General features: G+C 36.8%; 1 protein-coding gene across 1 annotated transcript in view; it reads right to left on the bottom strand.

Annotated features, from left to right (window-relative positions):
* Positions 1 to 10710: 10710 nt before the first annotated feature.
* Positions 10711 to 20756, bottom strand: part of LOC145010564 (uncharacterized) — an 89922-nt gene continuing 79876 nt past the window's right edge. The window contains exon 3 of the mRNA XM_078969090.1: positions 10711 to 10789. Within this exon, the coding sequence (XP_078825216.1) occupies positions 10711 to 10789 (79 nt within the window). The remainder of the gene's footprint in view (positions 10790 to 20756) is intronic.

Below are 20756 nucleotides of genomic sequence, written 5' to 3'. Positions count from 1 at the left end.
TAGGGTTCGCCCAACGAGTACCCGTCCTCAGTAGAAGATATCTACTTGTCTTCCCCTTTTTGTTTAAGGAATATCCTTTCTCTTTCTATGCTCGGTAGGGAACCTGCTTGTAAACACTCCTAACTTTGAAAGTACTCTAATTAGGTCTCTAGGCTGCCAACATTTTCCTTATGATTTCATGTAAGACCTATTGTTAGGTCACATTTCCCGAATTTGTATTACATCCGTAATATCAGTAATATTGGCAGCTATCTACTCTATTACTATGACTTTATCTGATAGTTGTACTATGGTTTACTCCATGACATACTCTCATCATATACAAAATTGATACTCACTACTGTCATCATCTCTATGAACTTTCAGTAAAAGATGCCTCCCCGCAAGCGCCCGAACAGAGGCAGACCTGCAGCTCAAACTCTACCTCCACCACCCCCTCCTCCACAGATTGATCTTGTGATATTCCAAACAGCTGTAACTGCAGCTGTAACGGCCGCTATGGCCCAAATGAATTATGGAGATGCTAGTGGAGCCGGAATGGGCACCAACTCCAAACATGGTGAAATTCCCCCACATGTACAGGGGTGTACTTATAAAGATTTCATGAGCCGTAAACCAACATTTTTCAATGGGACTGGAGGAATCCTTGCTCTGTCTCAATGGATCGAAAGAGCCGAAGTTGTGTTTGAAATGTGCTCATGCCCCGAAGAGAGCAAAATCAAGTTCGCTGCTTCCACCTTCACTGAAAGGGCCCTAACATGGTGGAATGGCCATGTCAGTTCACTCTCCTTAGTAACAGGCAACACCATGGGCTGGGACACACTAAAGGACCTACTGAGAAAGGAGTTTTGCCTTAGAGGTGAGGTTTAGAAGCTTGAGGAGGAACTCTGGAACCTCAAGATGAAGGGGACAGATATAGTGGCTTATACGGCTAGGTTATGCGACCGGGTGGCTATGTGTCCTAACATGATCCCTTCTGAGAGCAAGAAAATCGAACGATACATCTGGGGTTTATTGCCCCCGTATCAAGGAAACGTTTTATCTTCACATCCTGCAACCTTTGACAGCATCAAGGAGTTGTCCCACATGTTGATTGATCATGAAACTCCTTCCACTCCAGCAACAGGAACCACAACTACCACTGCACCACCCAAGTCAACTGACAAAAAAAGAGGAAGCGTTCGGAACAGAAGAGGGGCAAGAAAAATCAAAACTCCTCCAATGACGAAAAAATCTTGGTTGTCCATGCTGCCACCACTCCTGCTACCCCTGTACCAGGAAAAACCTATGTTGGGAACCTACCCAAGTGCCCCAAGTGCCCCTTCCATCACAACGGCCCCTACCGTGAATTGCACTACACCAACTGCGACTGAAAGGGTCATACCGTCTGGTTTTGCAGATCCCAACCCAAACCCATTTCTCAAGTCTCCAACTTGGGAGTGAGCAAGGCCTGCTATGGTTGCGGTGAACTTGGCCATTTCAAGAAAAACTATTCGAAGGCCGGGAATACAGGAGAAACAGGAAGACTACTCGCTATTGGCCACAATAAAGCAGTAGCGGACCCCACAGTAGTCATGGGTATGTTCCTTCTCAACAACTCTTACGCTTGTGTATTATTCGATAGTGGAGCAGAAAGAAGCTTTATAAACCAAAACTTTAAACACTTACTTAAGAAAACCCCACAACCACAAAAGAAACAGTCGTTGTAGAAATGGCTAACGGAAAGACAGAGAGCTCTAACGAAATCTACGTAGGTTGCACTCTCACACTAAATGATCATACTTTCTCAATCAACCTCATATTAGTGTCGATCAAGAGTTTCGATGTCATTGTGGGAATGGATTGGTTGAGTTTCCATCGTGCTGATATTCTGTGTTTCAACAAAGCCATCCGCCTAGATCTACCGAATAATGAAACTCTGTTAATCAACGGAGACAAACCCAGTACGAGCCTTCGCATCATCTCGAGTATTCAAGCCCAGAAGTACATGTGTATGGAATATCGCGCATTCCTTGCTCACGTTGTCGACACTAGATAGAAAACAAAGGATCTAAAAGACTTTCCTGTCGTATGCGATTCTCCGGGCATCTTTCTAGAAGAACTCCAAGGTTTACCTCCCAAACATCACGTTGAATTCAGAATCGACCTGATCCCAGGAGCTACCCCCGTAGCTATATCGGCCTATCGTCTAGCACCTGCTGAAATGTAAGAACTGTCCGGTCAACTTAACGAGTTGCTCAGCAAGGGCTTTATAAGACCAAGCTTCTCACCCTGGGGAGCACCAGTCTTGTTCGTAAAGAAGTAGGACGGGTCATTCCGTATGTGCATCGACTACAGAGAGCTCAACAAGCTGACAATCAAAAATCACTACCCACTTCCCCGTATAGACGACCTATTCGACCAACTGCAAGGAGCGAGTTACTTTTCCAAGATTTATCTTAGGTCCGGGTATCACCAGTTACGAGTGCTTGAGGAAGATGTTCCGAAAACAGCCTTCCGAACTCGTTACGGAAACTACGAGTTCGTAGTGATGCCCTTTGGACTGACTAATGCACCCGCAATATTTATGGACTTGATGAATAAGGTGTGTCGTCCTTACTTAGATCAGTTCGTCATCATCTTTATTGATGACATACTTGTCTACTCTCGGAGTGAGGAAGAACATAGCAATCATGTACGACGAGTGCTAGAAACCCTACGATCGGAGAAGCTATACGCGAAGTTCTCCAAGTGCGAATTTTGGATTCGAAAATTCGAATTCTTAGGACACGTGGTTAGTATGGAAGGAATCCACGTGGACCCATCTAAGGTTAGAGCTATCGAGAACAGGTCAGCACCGAAGACGCCTACAGAAATTCGTCAATTTCTAGGCCTTGCTAGCTACTAACATAGATTCATTCAGAACTTCTCTCGAATTGCGAAACCCCTCACTACATTGACTCAGAAAGGCATGACATTTCACTGGGGAGAGAAACATGAGAAGGCATTCCAAACCCTGAAGCAAGCCTATGCACCGTACCGGTATTGTCCCTTCCCGAAGGGACATATGATTTCGTGGTGTACTGTGGTGCATCAAACCAAGGGCTCGGTTGTGTCCTGATGCAACAAGATAAGGTCACTTCCTATGCCTCGAGACTACTGAAGACACATGAGATTAACTACACCACACACGACCTCGAGTTAGGAGCGGTCGTATTTGCTCTAAAGATCTGGAGACATTACATGTATGGTACGAAGAGCACAATATACACTGACCACAAAAGCCTCCAACACATACTGAACTAGAAGGAGCTCAATATGAGACAATGACGATGGGTCGAACTACTCAATGATTACGACTGCGAGATTCATTATCACCTGGGAAAAGCCAATGTAGTAGCAGACGCCATAAGTAGAAAAGAGTATTCTTGTCGAAGGGTCAAGTCGTTAACAATGACTATCCATGCGCATCTATCTGAACAGATTAAGGAGGCTCAGCTCGACGCTTTAAAGCCTGAGAATGTGGTGGGAGAATCCTTACGTTGAATGGATAAGAACTTGGAGGTCAAGGGTGACAGAGCCAATTATCTTATGGATCGAATCTGGACGATGCTTCACGGTGGTTTCAGAGACTTGGTCACGGAGGAAGCACACAACACTCGATATTTCATTCACCCAGGTTCAGATAAGATGTATCTGGTTCTCAAAAAGTTATACTGGTGGCCTAATATGAAAGCAGAGATTGCTACCTTCGTGAGTAAATGCCTTACTTGTGCGAAAGTCAAGGTCGAATACCAGAAGCCACCAGGTCTTCTCCAGCAACCGCAGATACCGGAGTGGAAGTGGGAGCAGATCACTATTGATTTCATAACCAAGCTATCCAAGACAACATGTGGGCTTGATAACATATGGGTCATTGTGGACAGATTGACCAAATCCGCGCACTTCTTACCCATCAATGAGATAGATAAGATGGAGAAACTCACAAGAACATACATTAAGGAAATCGTACGTCTACATGGTGTCCCTATATCTATAATCTCCGATAGAGATAGCAGGTTCACTTCGAGGTTTTGGCAATCACTACAAAGAGCCTTAGGGACAAAGTTGGACATGAGTACAGCCTACTATCCGCAGAACGACGAGCAAACTGAAAGTACTATCCAAACCCTGGAGGACATGATGCGGGCCTATGTAATCGACTTTGGTAAGGCATGGGATACCCACTTACCCATTGTAGAGTTTTCTTACAATAACAGTTATCACATGAGCATCAAGACAGCCCCGTTTGAAGCCCTCTACGGCCGGAAGTGCAGATCCCCTCTGTGCTGGGCTGAGGTGGGTGAGACTCAGTTAGCTAAAAGACGATTTCCTGACAACGCTCTCACGGGTCCAGAGATCATTCGAGAAATGACCAAGAAGATTGTACAGATTCACGAACAATTAAAAGCCGCCAAGGATCGACAGAAAAGCTATGCAGACAAACGAAGAAAACCTTTGGAATTCCAGGTGGGAGACCAAGTCCTTTTGAGAGTCTCACCCTGGAAGGGCACAATACACTTAGTATAGCATGGAAATTTGAACCCAAGGTACATAGAGCCTTTCGAGATTCTCGCAAGAATCAGCCCCGTAGCTTATAAACTCAACCTACCTCGTGAGCTCAGTAACATACATCCTACCTTCTATGTCTCAAACCTGAAGAAATGCCTCTCCGACGAGACTCTCGTAATCCTACTCGACGAGATCGAGTTCAATGAGGGCCTCAACTTCGTGGAAGAGCCTGCCGAGATTATGGACCGAGAAGTCAAATGAACGAAACAAAGCCGCATCCCAATCATGAAGGTTTGCTGGAACGGCAAACAAGGACCGGAGTTCACTTGAGAGCGCGAGGATCAAATGAAACCCAAGTATCCCCATCTCTTTGCTTAGTTATATTGTATAATTCAGCTACCTAAATTCAAAATTTCCAGACAAAATTTCCTCTAATGGAGGGATGATGTGACAACCCGAAATTTATTCCATCGTTGTAACCCACTTTCCGCTAATAAAATAATAATAATTACTATTATTTCAATATATTTTTGGGATTAAACAAATAAAATAATGTTTGACTTTATATTCATATTTATTGAAATAAATAAAACACGTGTAATGTCTTTAATTTTGTTTAAGAAACTCTAGTTTACAATGTAAGCCGGGTTACGACCGTTTAATCGGGTAAAACTTTAAACCTCGTTTAACATAAGTATCAGGTAGTCGTATACCGGGTACAACACTTAAGCCCTATATAAGGGTGAGTGGACATTCTTTTTAACCTTTTATCACCCTAAACACTCTCTCTATCTACTCTCTGTCCTCAAGGCCGATTTTCTCCAAAAAACACAAGTTTCCACTTCCAAATCGTAAGTTCGCTCATCCTAGCTTGTTCTAAAAATCATTGAATGTTGATATGGCTTGAAAATCATCCAAGAAGGCCAAAGAAAAGGAGTTTACAGCCTAAGAATATGTCCCAAATATGTCCCAAATCTCCTCCTTAGGCTTAGATATTTTCTTAGAACTTAGCCTTGAAGTATTTTAGACATTAAACACCATGTTTAGGGGCTTGAATGAGGGTTTACGGCCCAAGAACATTCTTAGGCCGTATACTCCCTCAATCCATGCAAATCAAGCCTTAAACCCCATTTTGGCTTTTCACCTTTACTTAGAAATGGTTAGGATTGAGAAAAGTACCTCAAAATCCAAGAGTTTACTACCGGAAACCATGGGTTTTACAGCCATAAACTCCCAAGGAGTGTTCCTAGGACTGTAAAATCCAACGGAGTACCCTCCTTTAGCCCTAAACACCCCTTAAGCCTTGGATTAAGCCCTATAACTAACCCTAATGATGTATAAATCCATTAAACACTCAAACCCACTTCTTCCATGAGTTTACGGCTGTAAAATCATGGAGGAAATGGTCCCTCAGCGGGAAAATCACTCAAGGTGAGTTTTAGAAGAGTAAACTCCATGGTGAGGTCTTATACAATTTCATTGCAACCAAATAGCCTCCTAACACTTAACCAAAGCGTTCTCCTTCACATTAGGACGTCTATATGTGTTTAATTAGTGTTTAAATCACTAATTACTTTTAAACATATGTCTTCATATGTTACTAGGGTCATAAAGTGTGTACAAGTCTTTACTTGGCACCAAACGCTCAAACGACACTTCCACCAGATCTACTCGCTTCAGGTGAGTTCATACCCCTTAATTATTTTTTTTAAATGTTTTCACATGTTTTAAGGGGGGGGGGGGGGGGGGAATACAAGTAAATGCTACAAGCTCTTGCTTCAAATGATATGTGATTTATATCTTGCAATTTAAAATGATTTTTCTACACTTATAACTATTTGCCCATAAAATTGTATGAATTATTCATCAAACGCATTTTCTAAACTAAATTGTTGTTAAACTACTTTCAATTTTGTAATTAAACTACTTTTATTTTAGACTATATTAACATCAACATATTTATATAAATACGAATTGAAGGACTTAGGACCGATAGCTCACCCTATTTCCTGTTCTTGTTTGATTGTGGTCTTAGGGCATATTGTTATCTGTCCGAATGTTGTTGATTTCTTAATTATATATCATATATATTTGTATTGAATATGAAAATCTTCATCGTATACAATACCTTTGTAAACCCAAGGCATACGATTACACGCTCTATTTAACTATAATAGGTACAGTTGTTACTACTGCTCGTTACCTCTATCGCTATGATACCCGCTATAATTACTATTATAACGCGTCAAGACACATTTAAGGAATCACTCTCTATACAATACTAAAAGTTACCATATTTTAATACAAGTGAATACACTAATCCAGAAAATAACACACTATCCCTGCATAAGACACTCTACAACGTAAATACCATGTAACCAGGGCTTCCCGAAAGGAAAACAATGCTACATGTATAGATCTATACATAACGGATGCTATTTCATCCTGACAGTTAACTGCAGTCTGAGTCGACTAGACCCAGGGATGGCACTACATGACTATACTACGGATGACCAGGAAGGTTATCGGAATCTCTATAATCATTTAGTTTGGTTGCATGAGAAATCACATCCATATCCAAATTAACACACTAAGAATTAAAGTCTAAGCTAATTCCCGAAGTAAATGAACATATATTGAAGTTGCAACACTATTAAAGTCAATCAGCAATACTTTTACTCAGCTACGCTACTTGTATGAATCTTACAACCTTATTTTACCACCAATAGTCTCAATGAAAGTAGTTTTACACACTCAAAGGATTTAACTTACACATATCTAAATCTGGAAAATATAGGATTTTCTAGGGATTTGTACTCCTCTGAGCATTTATTTCAACTTTTATTTTACCTGATTGTAAACACTCTTATACAAGAAATGACACGAAAATTTTATGAACTCACCAAATTTATGCTGATACTCGTTTTCAAAATAACTTGTATCCTTAGGTCAAAGATAGACAGGTACTAGTTCAACTTTTGGGAAGATGGAGCGTATACAAGACTCATCTTTTATTTTGTTATACTTTTGGTGTCTATCAACTGTACAGAACACGCTTGTAATTAAAATCATTATATTAATGTAATGGTTGTTGTCTCTTGTTTTTACTATTATACAATTGTTTTGATAATGTACGTGACGTCCTCCACCCTAGAACGTATTCCGCGTTCTCGGTTTTGGGGTGTGACAACCGGACAGATTGATCCTAAGTTACAAGATAAAAATTCCTAACGACCATTTATCTGACGACGACCAAGGATATTGCTGTCCACCTATAGATAATCTAGAATTGTTCAATTTTAGATGTCCTAGAATATTTTTCCCGCTTTTTGACATACCCCAATAACCAAGAACTTCTGACATACTCCTTACTTTACGTGAGTAGACAGTTATTATGAGAGATGATAGATATTGACTATGACTAACTAGAGTTTTAGAGGGATTGAGAAGTAGAAGGTTGCATATGCTGTGTACCATGTCAAATTGTATATCACATAAAGGTGACAACATATAGCTAACAGATAGGAAAAATTTCATAGATATATGATGTAGAGAAATAGATTTGCATATGTTGTAGTGCAGGTCCGATCTTTCGATCACACAGAGGAGGCAACATATGACTAACAGTAAGAGAGAAAGAAATTAATTTTCTACAGACCTACTTTATTGGAATTCCCTAGTTGCTCCATCAATACCGGAATTAAGGACAAAATCCATACATCGAGGAAAAGTTAATCCAGAGTTCTAGATACATGTTTTTTTAATGTGACTGGTGGATTCTCATGTACATCTCCCTGCTCAACCTAACCAAGTGTCATATTGTAAGGCTAAACGGAACTATCTAGGTCAAAATTTATCAGGTCTCTAGATTCCTTAAGTTCATCTTTGCTTAGTCGAGTCCGTTAAACTTTTCGTGCTTACCAGCAAATCGAACATAAATCCTAGCCAATTCAGCTTAGGTACCTTATACAGATTCATATTGCCTATTATCACTTGTTGATATCACTTCCCATTACATCACTTCTCAGAAATATTTTTGATTTTTCTGTTTTTCTAATGTTTTTTGGATATATATATATATATATATATATATATATATATATATATATATATATATATATATATTGGTTTTTGTTTATTTTTCCCCCTAAATTTGTGCATGGAAGAGAATGAAAAAAGAAATGTGCAAATTTAAACTTACCTAAAAATAATTAATCCTCAAAGCGAATCATTTTTAAATGCTTTACCAGCACATTGAATCGAGCTTTGCAAAATGGCTTTTTGAACAAATTCGCCAAATTATTAGAAGTGGGAACTTGTTCTAGCTGAGTTAGCGAGTGCTCATAACAATCTATGATAAAATGAATTTTGATGTCGATGTGCTTGGTTTTTCAATGCTGTACCGAACCTTTAGCAATTTAGATCACAACCTCATAATCATAGAATATAGGGGTTTCTTGAAAATTCAAACCGTAATCCAACAACCGATGTTGGATCCATATGAACTTAGAACAACAGACAGACGCAGATACATATTCTGCTTCTATTGTTGAGGTCAACACATTATATTGCTTCTTGCATTGCTAAGACACCAGCCTATCTCCGAGATACTGACATCCGCCTAAAGTCGATTTCCTTTCAAGATCGCAACCACCATTGTTGCTGTCTGCAAAAGCATAAAGATCAGAATTTTTCAAATACCGAAGACCCATATTTGGACTGCCTTTAAGATACCAAAAAATTCTTTTAACAACAATAAGATGAGACAGTTTAGGATTAGCCTGGTAGCGCGCGCATTGATAGACCGTAAACATGATGTCTGGGCGACTTGCAGTCAGATACATCAGCGATCCAATCATCGATCTGTAGAACGTTTGATTTACGGATTCACTTAAAATATCAGGAGTCAGCAGTGGTCTCTCCGCCATGGGCATTAAAGCAGGTTTAGCGTCTCTAAACTCGAACTTCTCGAGCATATCATCCACATATTTGGCTTGATGAATCATGATTCCGGCTGAACGTTGTTTGATTTGAAGCCCCCAAAACATGGTAATTTCCCCCAATGAACTCATCTCGAACCTCTTTTTCATGATGTCCTCGAACTCCTTGCAAAGCTTAGGACTTGTTGACCCGAAATGATATCATCCACATATATTTGAACAAGAATCTAGTCTGCACCGACATGCTTGATGAACAGAGTCTGATCGATAGTTCCATGGGAATAGCCATGGTTGAGCAAGTGTTGTGTGAGGGTAGCATACCACGCTCTAGGAGTTTGATGTAGCCTATACAGAGCCTTGTCTAACTTGTAGACATGGTTAGGTAGTTTTGAGTTAACAAACCTAGGAGGTTGGTCAACATAAATCTCCTCCTTCACCTTGCCATACAAGAAAGTCGTCTTGATGTCCATTTGATATACGGTGAAGTTCATGTAAGAAGCATAAGCGAGGAAGATATGAGTGGCCTCCAAGCTTGCCACTGGAGCATAGACTTCTGTATAATCAAGACCCTCAACTTTTCTGAACCCATGGAACACCAGTCTCGCCTTATTACGGACAATGACACCCAAATTATCTTGCTTGTTCCGAAACACCCATCTAGTGTGAAGAGATTTCTTGCCTTTAGGCAGCTCCACCAACTTCCAAACCCCGAGCCTTTCGAATTGATTGAGCTCATTATGCATGGCATCTACCCAGTTGGGCTCATTCAAAGCCATTTCGACATTCGTGGGCTCTATTTGAGAAATGAAGCAAGAATAGAGACATGTGTTGATGTCTCCACTCTGACTTCTCGTTTGAACTCCATCGCCCAGTTGGCCAATAACGTTTTCTATCAGATGATCGCGCTGTATGTGAGAGGGGATTTCGTGACTGATGTCATCGGATGAAACGGGAAGATTATGGATATTAATATCTCCCTCATGTGTTGAAGAATCCACAATAGATGTACCAGCTTCGTGTGGTGAATTTGCTACAAACTCATCTGCGATCTGTTCAGGAAAGAGAAGTTCCATTAGATTTTGAGTGACAACGGAAGTATCTTGGTTCGTCAATTCTCTTTCAACTAGTGTTAAAGGAGTAGCGTCATCATGTGGACAGAAAGGTGTGTTCGGTACTCAGGAGAAACAATTGGAACAAATGACTCCACTGGAAGATTAGTAGTAGAAACCATTGGTGGTCTCTAAACAACCTCTTCATCCTCATCTTCAATGGTAAGCTTCGAGCCAGAGGTAGATCCAACTTGGTTATCAGGTGACACACTAAATGATTTGAATAGAGATGTGTAGTCAAATAGACAATTAGGACCCACCCTACAATCCGTCTCATTCTCTTCAAGCCAGCGAACATCGAAAGACTCCACGATTTGCTTTGTCTTCTTATTGTAAACCCGGTAAGAAGTACGAGCAGTGTATACAACGAAATAGCAATCATCAGCTTTAGCATTGAACTTTAGGTTTTATTCCAAGGGGAGAAGGGTGCAAGGGCAGCCGAATACACGGAAATGGCTGACAAATGATGTCACACCCCTGAACCAGACGGCGGAAACGTCCGAGGGCTCGTGTGACTTAAATTGATTATCATCACAATGAATATACATGAATCATAACATAAACATCACCATGCATCAATATATTACACCGAAATTGTTCACATCAAGTACATTGTTTTAACGTTACAAATCCATACATCAATTGTTTGATAGTTTTCAAAAAAAGAAAAACACACTAACATACTTGGTACCTATTTCCTCAGCTTAGCTGTTACCTGAGAATACAATTTATTTTGAAAAACGGTCAACATATGGAATGTTGGTGAGTTCATAAGTATGTTTGATATGAAAATGTTTTGGGTAGTTTGAACGAGAACAACCTAGAAAATCCGATATTTTCCGACAAGACCATTGTTTGTAAAAGGGTGTGAAGATCCGTACATATATGCATGATTATTTCAAAACATGTATAATTGAAGAGAAGAGGAGTATGAACAATCCTTAGAGGTTTCGCCCGCTATCACTCACTTAAATCCAAACAACCTTGATTACTTTTGATTAACAACCTGAATCTGTTTACTTTGATTACTCATAAGCCTAGCAAACGAGGAGAAGAGGAGTACAAAGTCCTGCTACTTTCGTGATTTTACTTTAGGCTGTTGGGTGTGTGAAGGATACATTGGCTCATCTCGCATTTGATTACTTTGACCTTACTAGCTATACCAATGGGCCACTAAGGCCTGATAGCACTCAAAAGCCATTGAGGGTCCTACCAATATGGAACTGGGCCATAGAAGGCTCAATAATATATTATCGTTATCCCTTGGGTCCAAAAATCATGCTAATGGATTTGAAAGGTCCAACAAGCATGATTGAAGCCTTTAAGCCCAAGGTTTTGGCATGTTTACTTGCCTTAGGTATTGTACGATTGTTGATGGGTTTGATTGAACGATTGTTATTTTTGTATCAACTCGAGACCGGTGGATTTATTTATAATGATACTTGGAGTTATGCGTGTATTCATCTTTCAGTTTTTGTACATCATAGTTTAGTATTTTTGACATCAATATTCTAGAAAATAAAATAATTGACTTAAGAATATTGGTTTGACCTTTTTCGTCATTCTTTAATAAAAACGATAATTTTAGTCCCTTATACAAAAAAAGACATTTTTGCTCTTAAACTCTTTTCTTGACACTTTTGAGTCATGAACTTGTTTAAATTATATTTTTAGCTCCAAAACTTATTCTTTGGCTGTTTCCACCCTTCCAGAAAAGTATTTTACGGCTAAAATCCAAACTTTATGCAACTTTTATAGTTTTGACCCAAAATCCAATAACTTTACATTTTTGATACTTTTTGGTAAAGAAAAGCATTTTAACCCCTGAAATGATTTTGTTTATCCTTTTTATCCCCTGTTTTGAGAAAATTTTCTTTTTCGCCCCTTAAAATTCGGATTTTTCGCAACTTTGGGCTTGTTGGAGCTAAAAGCCCAAAAAATAGCCCATTAAGCTAATATTTACATTTTAAGTCCTTTGTAGTGCATAATACTCATCAAAAAAGTTATTGTAACTGTTTTGACTGCTTTAACCCTTACGGAAACCGTAAATGACAATTTTTTACCCAACTTTTGTTATTTGACAATTTAAGCCCAAAAATGGGTTTTATGTTGAAATATGTTTATCACAATCTTATAAGTTAATATTATTTTCTTGTTTAGTATAATATAACTTATATCATGTTGGTTTTCCTTCTTATGGCATAGATCTCGAAATTTCTTCCCTTTTGATTACATATTCATCACAAAAACACTTAAAATCACACATACATGCATAAAATCATACATAGCACAGACATACACATAGATATTGTATGTGTAACTATTGATAATACGAGCTATTGGAAAGAAATTTGCATAAGAAAATTTTCATTAAGGCTTTGCAAACAATCATTGATTGAGGCTTTCGACAATATGCAACAACATGTTTCTAGGGACTCTTAATTAGTGACGAGTTATGAGTTGTACCTTATCGCCGTAGAGCTTTGTTATGGCATGCTTATGTCAAGATATGTTACAATGAACTTCCTAATCGATATTACAAAATCAACAATAAAGAAAAAAATTGTGTCTTTAATTTTGGAAATAAAGGAAAAAATAAAGAAAATCTTTCTGATTTTTGATTTTCTAAAATAAATATAAAGAATGACAAAAATCTAGAAAAATGATAATCTTTTTGGATTTTTGAAACAAAAGAAAAAAAATAAAGAATTTTGTTTTGGATTATAATCTTTCTATAAACAAAAATATAGTACGTCATTGTTATGGATAATGAATAATGTTTCGACAGGTCCCACCATCCTTACTCAGTTAAAGCCATAAGGAAACAATCACCTCTTGTAATGAGTAGTTGTCAGAAAGACCAGCACTACCCATTCGCAAGCACCTTTCGTAAGCCAGAGCATCGCAATTGCTATTTGGCAACATTTGCTAAATGAGTCAAAACGAATGTCGAAAACGAACGACATCAAAGATCTAACCATGAACAGAAACCTATTAATGAAATATTATTAACAACAAATTTTTAGTCCAAATCTTCCTAATCCAAAAAAGAGAAATTTAGTTAGAGATTGGAACAAAACTAGCTTGCATCATTCCCAAACCATTTAAAATTCATAGAAAAGATTTTGCATGAAGTGGTTTTGTAAAGATATATGGCAATTGGTCTGTGGTTTTAACAAAATGTTCTTTGATATTGCCATCCTAAACATGATCTTTGATGAAATTGTGTATGTTTAGTTTTGGAATGCTGAACTAGACTACGACAAATGAGAATTGCACTTTGAGAATCACAAAATAAAGGAATTTTCATCATATTTATTGCATAGTCACGTAATTAACTTTGGAACCAGATCAATTAAGAAGTACAAGCCACATAAGCAATATGTCTAGCCTCAGTTGTAGATATCGATACACATCTCTGATTTTTTGACTGCCAAATCATAAGCTTCCCATCGAGATATTGACATCCTCCAGTAGTACTCTTGTGATCCAATTGACAACCCCCTAGATCAACATCAGAATATGCTTGAAAAAAGAATCCTGTGTTTTCTAGATACTACAATGAATCAGTGCTCGATGTAGATATCGAAAGATATTCTTTACTGTTGTAATATGTGGTTCTCTGGGATTGGCTTGGTCCAGGCGCAATTACAAAACATAATATCAGGTCGACTTGCAGTTAAGTGCAATAACGAACTGACCATGCTTTGATATGTCTTTAAATGCACGGCTGACTTTTCCAAATATGGTTTTAAGCGAGTGTAGACTACCATGGGAACCTTCAACTTTGAGCAGTTCGCCATTCCAAAGCGTTTAAGCAGATTTCGCATATAGGTTTCTTGATTAATAAAGATTCCTTCTTTATTTTGACGAATGTTCAGTCCCAATAATGATTGATCTTCCCTCATTATGGTCATTTCAAAATGAGACTTCATTAAATCTTCAAATTCCTTTCACAATGAATGGACAATATTATTTCATCGACATAAATTTAAAAGAACCATTAGATGATCCCTACTTTCTTAAGAAATAGAGTGGGATCAACGCTTAATTAAATTTAGTGATTTTTAAAAAATTGGTTAGCGTAGCATACAAATCACGAGGTGCTTCGTTTTGTTGTATTTAGTGGCTAAGCCATAATTTTAATGGGGATGTACTTGACCTGATTGTAGCATGGTCCTTTTGGGTTTCCTTCATCAGTGCAATTTGATAGGATGGACTTTTCAGAATATGGTTATTTATGATTTATTAATATATTATAAGCATAATATATTAATTGAGAAATCATATTATTTAATTAGTATTGATTAAGAATTAGTTTGGAATTAATTTTGTGATCAAAAGAGACTAATTAAGTATATGGGAATTGATTATGTAAATCAATTTTATTTCTTATGTGTGCTAATGATCCAAAGTTATGTAGGATGGGCTAAACCAATGTAATAACCCATGGCTAGTCCATGGAGATTAAACCATGGATCCTAAGTATATGAAAGGTCATTAGGGTTTACAAAGTGTAACCCTAGCATTTTCCACGTTACAAATACATACCATAGTGTCAAAATCGCCCACCACTTTATTCTAAGATATTAAGACTGATTTATTTATAAGTAACCTTTTATTTAAAGCCTCCTATTGCGTATCGTGTTTGTGAACCATTAAAGGCATCACACTTGGTGTGCTCAAGCTTTCAAAGGTCAAGATGTACAAGTCCTACTAAGAGGTAAGTCATCTAACTAGTTATATTGTTCAATTGTTCAATTGTATGCTAGTTTGGGACAACGCTTTAGAAAAATGAAAATCACGTATAATTAGAGAAAACATGGATCCAATGTGTTGAACGAGTCCAGTATGTAGCTAGACGTGCTGGGCTTGCGGAGGACGGTTTTTCGTGGTTTTTTGCCTGTTTTGGATTAGGAACATTACCACAAAATGTTTTGGTTCAAAAAAATTGTTTTTTTAATGATATGGTAATGTTAATCCCCACCCAATAACATGATATTTGTGAAATTCTAAGATAACTACTTGTTTTATGTAATACTAGTTAATTGTATAATTTGAAGATATGAATATAGTTAGGTCAAATTGGTAAATGATCATACTATCATAATTGAATTAGTTAATTTGATCTATGATTGTTTCTTGAATAGTTCCATAAGTTCTCCTCAAATTATGTGATGTGAAAAGTCACACCATTCATGGACCATTAATTTTAATAAGCTATGAAATACCAAGAGTCATGAAAAGTTCATAACTTTTCCTCAAGTTATGGAATTGGAAAGATCTCATTTATGCAACTTTAAAATCCATAAGTTACGAATTTGAAAAGTCATGACAAGTTACAAAACTTTCCCTCAAGTTTTGGAACTTTAAAAGTTACATTAATGATATTTTGATTCCAAACACTAGAGTTTTAAAAGTTAAAACTCAACCCTTATACTATTATATAATTAAACGTTAATATATATATATATATATATATATATATATATATATATATATATATATATATATATATATATATATATATATATATATATATATATATATAAGAACAAGTCAGTCTTACCGTTAGTGGGCCTTATTCATGAAGCCGGTCTATAAGGGCGGCATAAGGTTACTGCCTATAAAATGGTAGTTTAATGGGTGTCCACTCTCACCCACCGCATCCTTGACTGCTGGAGGATCATTAGCCGAACGGGTAGGATAGGACATTAGTTACTTCAGGAAATATGTGAAAATGGTGCCAATCCATGAAATTGCAGTTCACACCTTGTTAATTCGTTAATGGAGTGTGTATGCCTAATAGGCACACTAATGTGTGACAAAGGGTAACTTGATGTTAATCATAGATCAATGGTGTGTGTGTGTGTGGTTAACCGGCACAATGATTAGGTGATCTGTAACATTGGGTGTACCAAGCTAATTTGCATGGTTATTCACACCTTGTTTGTGATCCTTGGCATCCCAGTCACAAAACTTGAAGGACACAACGAGATTTAAAAATGCCATTGAAAAGTTCAATGAATCTCAAAGATCTAGGAATTTCAAACCAATTAAAAGTTAATAATTTATTTCATTTTTCATGGTGGAAATTGGTATATCGTGATTTACGTACCTTCAAATATTTACAATTGGATTACGTCATCCCTCTTCGCAATTCTAAAATATAGTGTTGGGTCCTCACTTTAATATTTCATTTTGGGTGTTATATTAAGGACTTAAATCAACTAACTTGAATTTCTCCCTTTATAGATGTCTAGTTTATACAACTATGGTCTTCCCGAATCTGTTGGAAATAGCTTTCCACATGAAGATGATATTCCAAAATATCATACTTCACTTCTTCCACCTCCTCCAATTATTCACTCTGACCCACAATCTCGAAGACTTGAAAAGTTCAATGTCACTCAAGCCCTACTTGCAATGAAACATCAAGATGGAAAGTATATCTGCTCATGACTTGGACATGCAGTTGCATATTAACAGGATAGGAATGTTGGGTGTCGTTTTCCTGAGGAAGATGGGTATTGACTTGGTTCTTTAGTCACTTCCCGAGTCATATAGTCAGTTTGTTAAAGACAAATATATGACTGTATGACAGACCGCGACATGTACCTTATCGATTTTACACATTTGCTAATTATTGTTGAATCAACAATGATTTGGCGTACTGGTAATGCAGATATGATTGGAAGATCTACTCCCCAAGCTGCCATGAACATAGGCAATGACATAGATAGTCCAGAAATGATTCCTTTTCCTAAAGGAAAGGAATTGTCCATGGTCAAAAGATTTGATCACAAGATAAAGGCCGAATATAGGATTTTCTCATGTGCGAATGCAAAAGAAGCCACTTGTTTCTACTGCCATTTGAAGGGACACTCGAAGCGACGTTGCCGAAACTACGGAAAATATATATCAGAAGGTAGAATCAAAAAGTTTGACTCTGCTTCAGGTAAGCCATGTATCTAACTCTATTAAGTTCCTATTGGAAAATTCTTAATACATGATGTGATCAGATTACGTTTTGATATTTTGTAGGATCAAATGAAGCTTAAGAGAAGAGTATGTTGAGTCCGATTGCGAAGAGATGGATTTCAGTCACACGGTTCGATGATCGGATTTTTGAGCTACTGCTTAACTTTTGAGTTGCTGCTTAAGAGTTATGATAGATTCTTAGAAATTTGTAATAACATAGTTTTCATTTGTAATTTCATTTTAAGGGAAAGTTTTTCTACACATTTTCATAAATAAATAATTTTTTTTTGAATTTTATCTTATTTTATTTCTTTGCAATGGCATATGTGAAAAATTGGTGTTTGTATTTTTAGCAATATGGATTTGATTCTTTAGTTTGTGGCAGTGTTAAATTACCAAATAAGCAAAGATTCTCACAACCCAATTTTCAGTTTGATAGAAACTTGGAATCATGCAACTTGTATTGTGTGATGTATGATAACCTTCATCTTTGGGAAATTAGGAATAATTCCTTGTTCACATGTAAATGTGAGTCATGTGAAGGACTAATGGATCGAGTACACATTCTTATGCACTTGTCAAGTCCACCGCAAATAACAATATAACTACACGTTATGGTTTACTAAAGTTAGTAAATATGGTTATGCATACATGATTAACTATAATCTTGGGTCATTGAAAAGTCTCAATGTATACGAGAATGAATAAGAAGAATCAAAGTCGTCAAAAAGATAACAGTTTCTCCAATCTGAAAAGATGGGAGAGTACTTGAGTATCGTGTTTTATGATCATCTTAATGATTATAAAAACCATATCACAATTTGATGCTCTAACGAAACTTTAGTGCATTTGTTTGGCCAAGAAGAGGAATCATGAATTGTTGAAATGGTTAAATCAATTAAGATGAATCATACTTCGTTGCAAAATCAAATCTTAGAGTCATACTCCAAGATTGTATATAGAGTGACATATCAACAACTATAGAGTAAAATGTTTTCTACTCTTGTATATTTTAAATCGGTAAGTTGTAATGTTTTGGATAAAACAAAGATCAACTAATACCAATTGTAAAAAGTGTTTGTCTTGATAAGAACTGCACTGACCCATGAATATTTGGTTGTCAATTAATGTTTCTTAACAAAGAGAATCCTATAGGTCAAGAGGTCAGTATGAGTCTTAAAGATCTTGACAAGTTTCAAGAACTAATCAAGAATAAACCTATTGTTAATCACTAGCCCACGACTTGAGGTTTATAACCTAGCGTGTTGACATATTCTTGTTTATGTGCCCATTCCAACTAAAGTTGACTATGCATGTGAGTTCTATGAGTTCTCAATTGTTTGTATAACAACCTAGAAGCAATAGCAGACCCTTGTGCTGCCATGTGGCAAGAAATTAAGATTGAACAAGATCAGTCCATATGAGTTTGGATTTGTCACTAATCTTGTCTTGTGATTATGGTTACGACAAATTCGCATGGATAACATTAAATACACCATAAAATCTAAGTGTCATAAGGTTTCACTTCAATTCATGAAAATGATTGTGAGGAAACGCTTTCACTAAGTGGTTTTAAAGAGTTCGCAATTGTGATATTTGCATTCTCAAATTCGATTATGACTTCGGCATCCCTCTACATAGTTCAAAATGTGAGAGATGGAAAATTTTCTAAACATTTGAGACTTATTGTTGTAAGTTCTAAAATAGTTTAGACACACATGTGAGCTATCTAAGGAAAGGTATATGACATTGAGAAGCTTAGATAAAGGCTTATCGAAGCAACTCGTATCAGAAATCTGAAGTTTGGTAAGAAGGTCAATAAGTATTGATTTCTAGAAGTGCAGCTGATTTTGGATACATGTCAAGGCTAGTGGGAGCATAAAAGTTAGTAACAAAAATAATTGTTATTCTAGTGGGATTATAATTAATCATGGTAAATACTACAAGTTAGCAATGTTAATTATAGAAAACAAAGGTTTCAATTCACAAAGTTGCAGGGTTTGAAAAGTTGTTTTGCTATAATTATGGGAGAGGAACTTATGCTTCATTTCAAATTTAGTCAAAGACATATATGAATGTTATGTTGAAAAGATTCGGCATACGAAATTCTATATGGAAATGTTCATTGCGTTCTGAAAATTCGATTATGATTATGTCATCCCTCTTCATAGTTCGAATTGTGAGAATATGGAAAATAGATATATTATAGCAAAAGACTAGTCAAGTATCATGTCTTTATGTAAGATATTATGAATCGTCTCCCATACGCTTCTGGTGTAGAATCGATTGCATATGCTATAATATTATCGTGTTATAATTTTCCAAATCCCTAGGGCATTAAGAGGGAAAAAGAACTACAACTAGATACGACTAAAGTGGTTGAACAACTATCAAGGACAATCTAAAGTATAGTAATGAATGGACTATGTTGATATAATTTTGAATATATAGGAATCTGTTAAGAATAGATAGTCATATGACAATTATGGAAATGTTTCCATAATGGGAGTTGGATATCAAGAATCAATGTGTAAGTTAGAAACTTTTATGCAAGAAGGATGTTCAAAGGAATATACTTTGTGTTGGATTTAGTGTCTAAGCCCAAAAATATAATTGGTATGTACTTGACCTGAGAGTAGTATGGTCCATTTGGGTTGCATGGCACCGAAACAATATGTAGGATGGACTTTTGAGAAGAGGATATTTATGGTTTATTAATATATTATAAGTTCTAATATATTAATATGAAATTATATTATTTAATTTGTATTGATCAAGAATTTGTTTGGAATTAATTTTGTGATCGAAAGAGACTAATTAAATAAATGGTGATTAATTTGGTAAATTGTTCATTCTTATATAGTGGGCTTATGATCCATAGTTCTTCATGTTTGGATAAACCCATGTGGTGACCCATGGATACTCCATGGAGGTTAAAACCCATGGATCATGAGGAATATGGAAAGTCATGAGTTATATGGTGTAACCTTAACATGCAACTATATAAAAAGCCTCATAGCTCATAAAATGGCAGCTAGAATCTTTGTAAGAAGTGATAGCCGATAGCTTGAGTGTATATCTCTTCTCAAGTGTCTTCCAATTTATTGGTGGTGTTGTGTGAAGCATTTGAGGCATCACACTTGGGGTGTTAGACTCTTAAAGGCTTAAGAAATCAAGATATAACAAAATTTATGTC

Source organism: Lactuca saligna, chromosome 8, assembly GCF_052625555.1.
Source record: "Lactuca saligna cultivar CGN05327 chromosome 8, ASM5262555v1, whole genome shotgun sequence".
Classification (NCBI taxonomy): Eukaryota; Viridiplantae; Streptophyta; class Magnoliopsida; order Asterales; family Asteraceae; genus Lactuca; species Lactuca saligna.
This window is presented reverse-complemented; position numbering and strand designations above follow the sequence as displayed.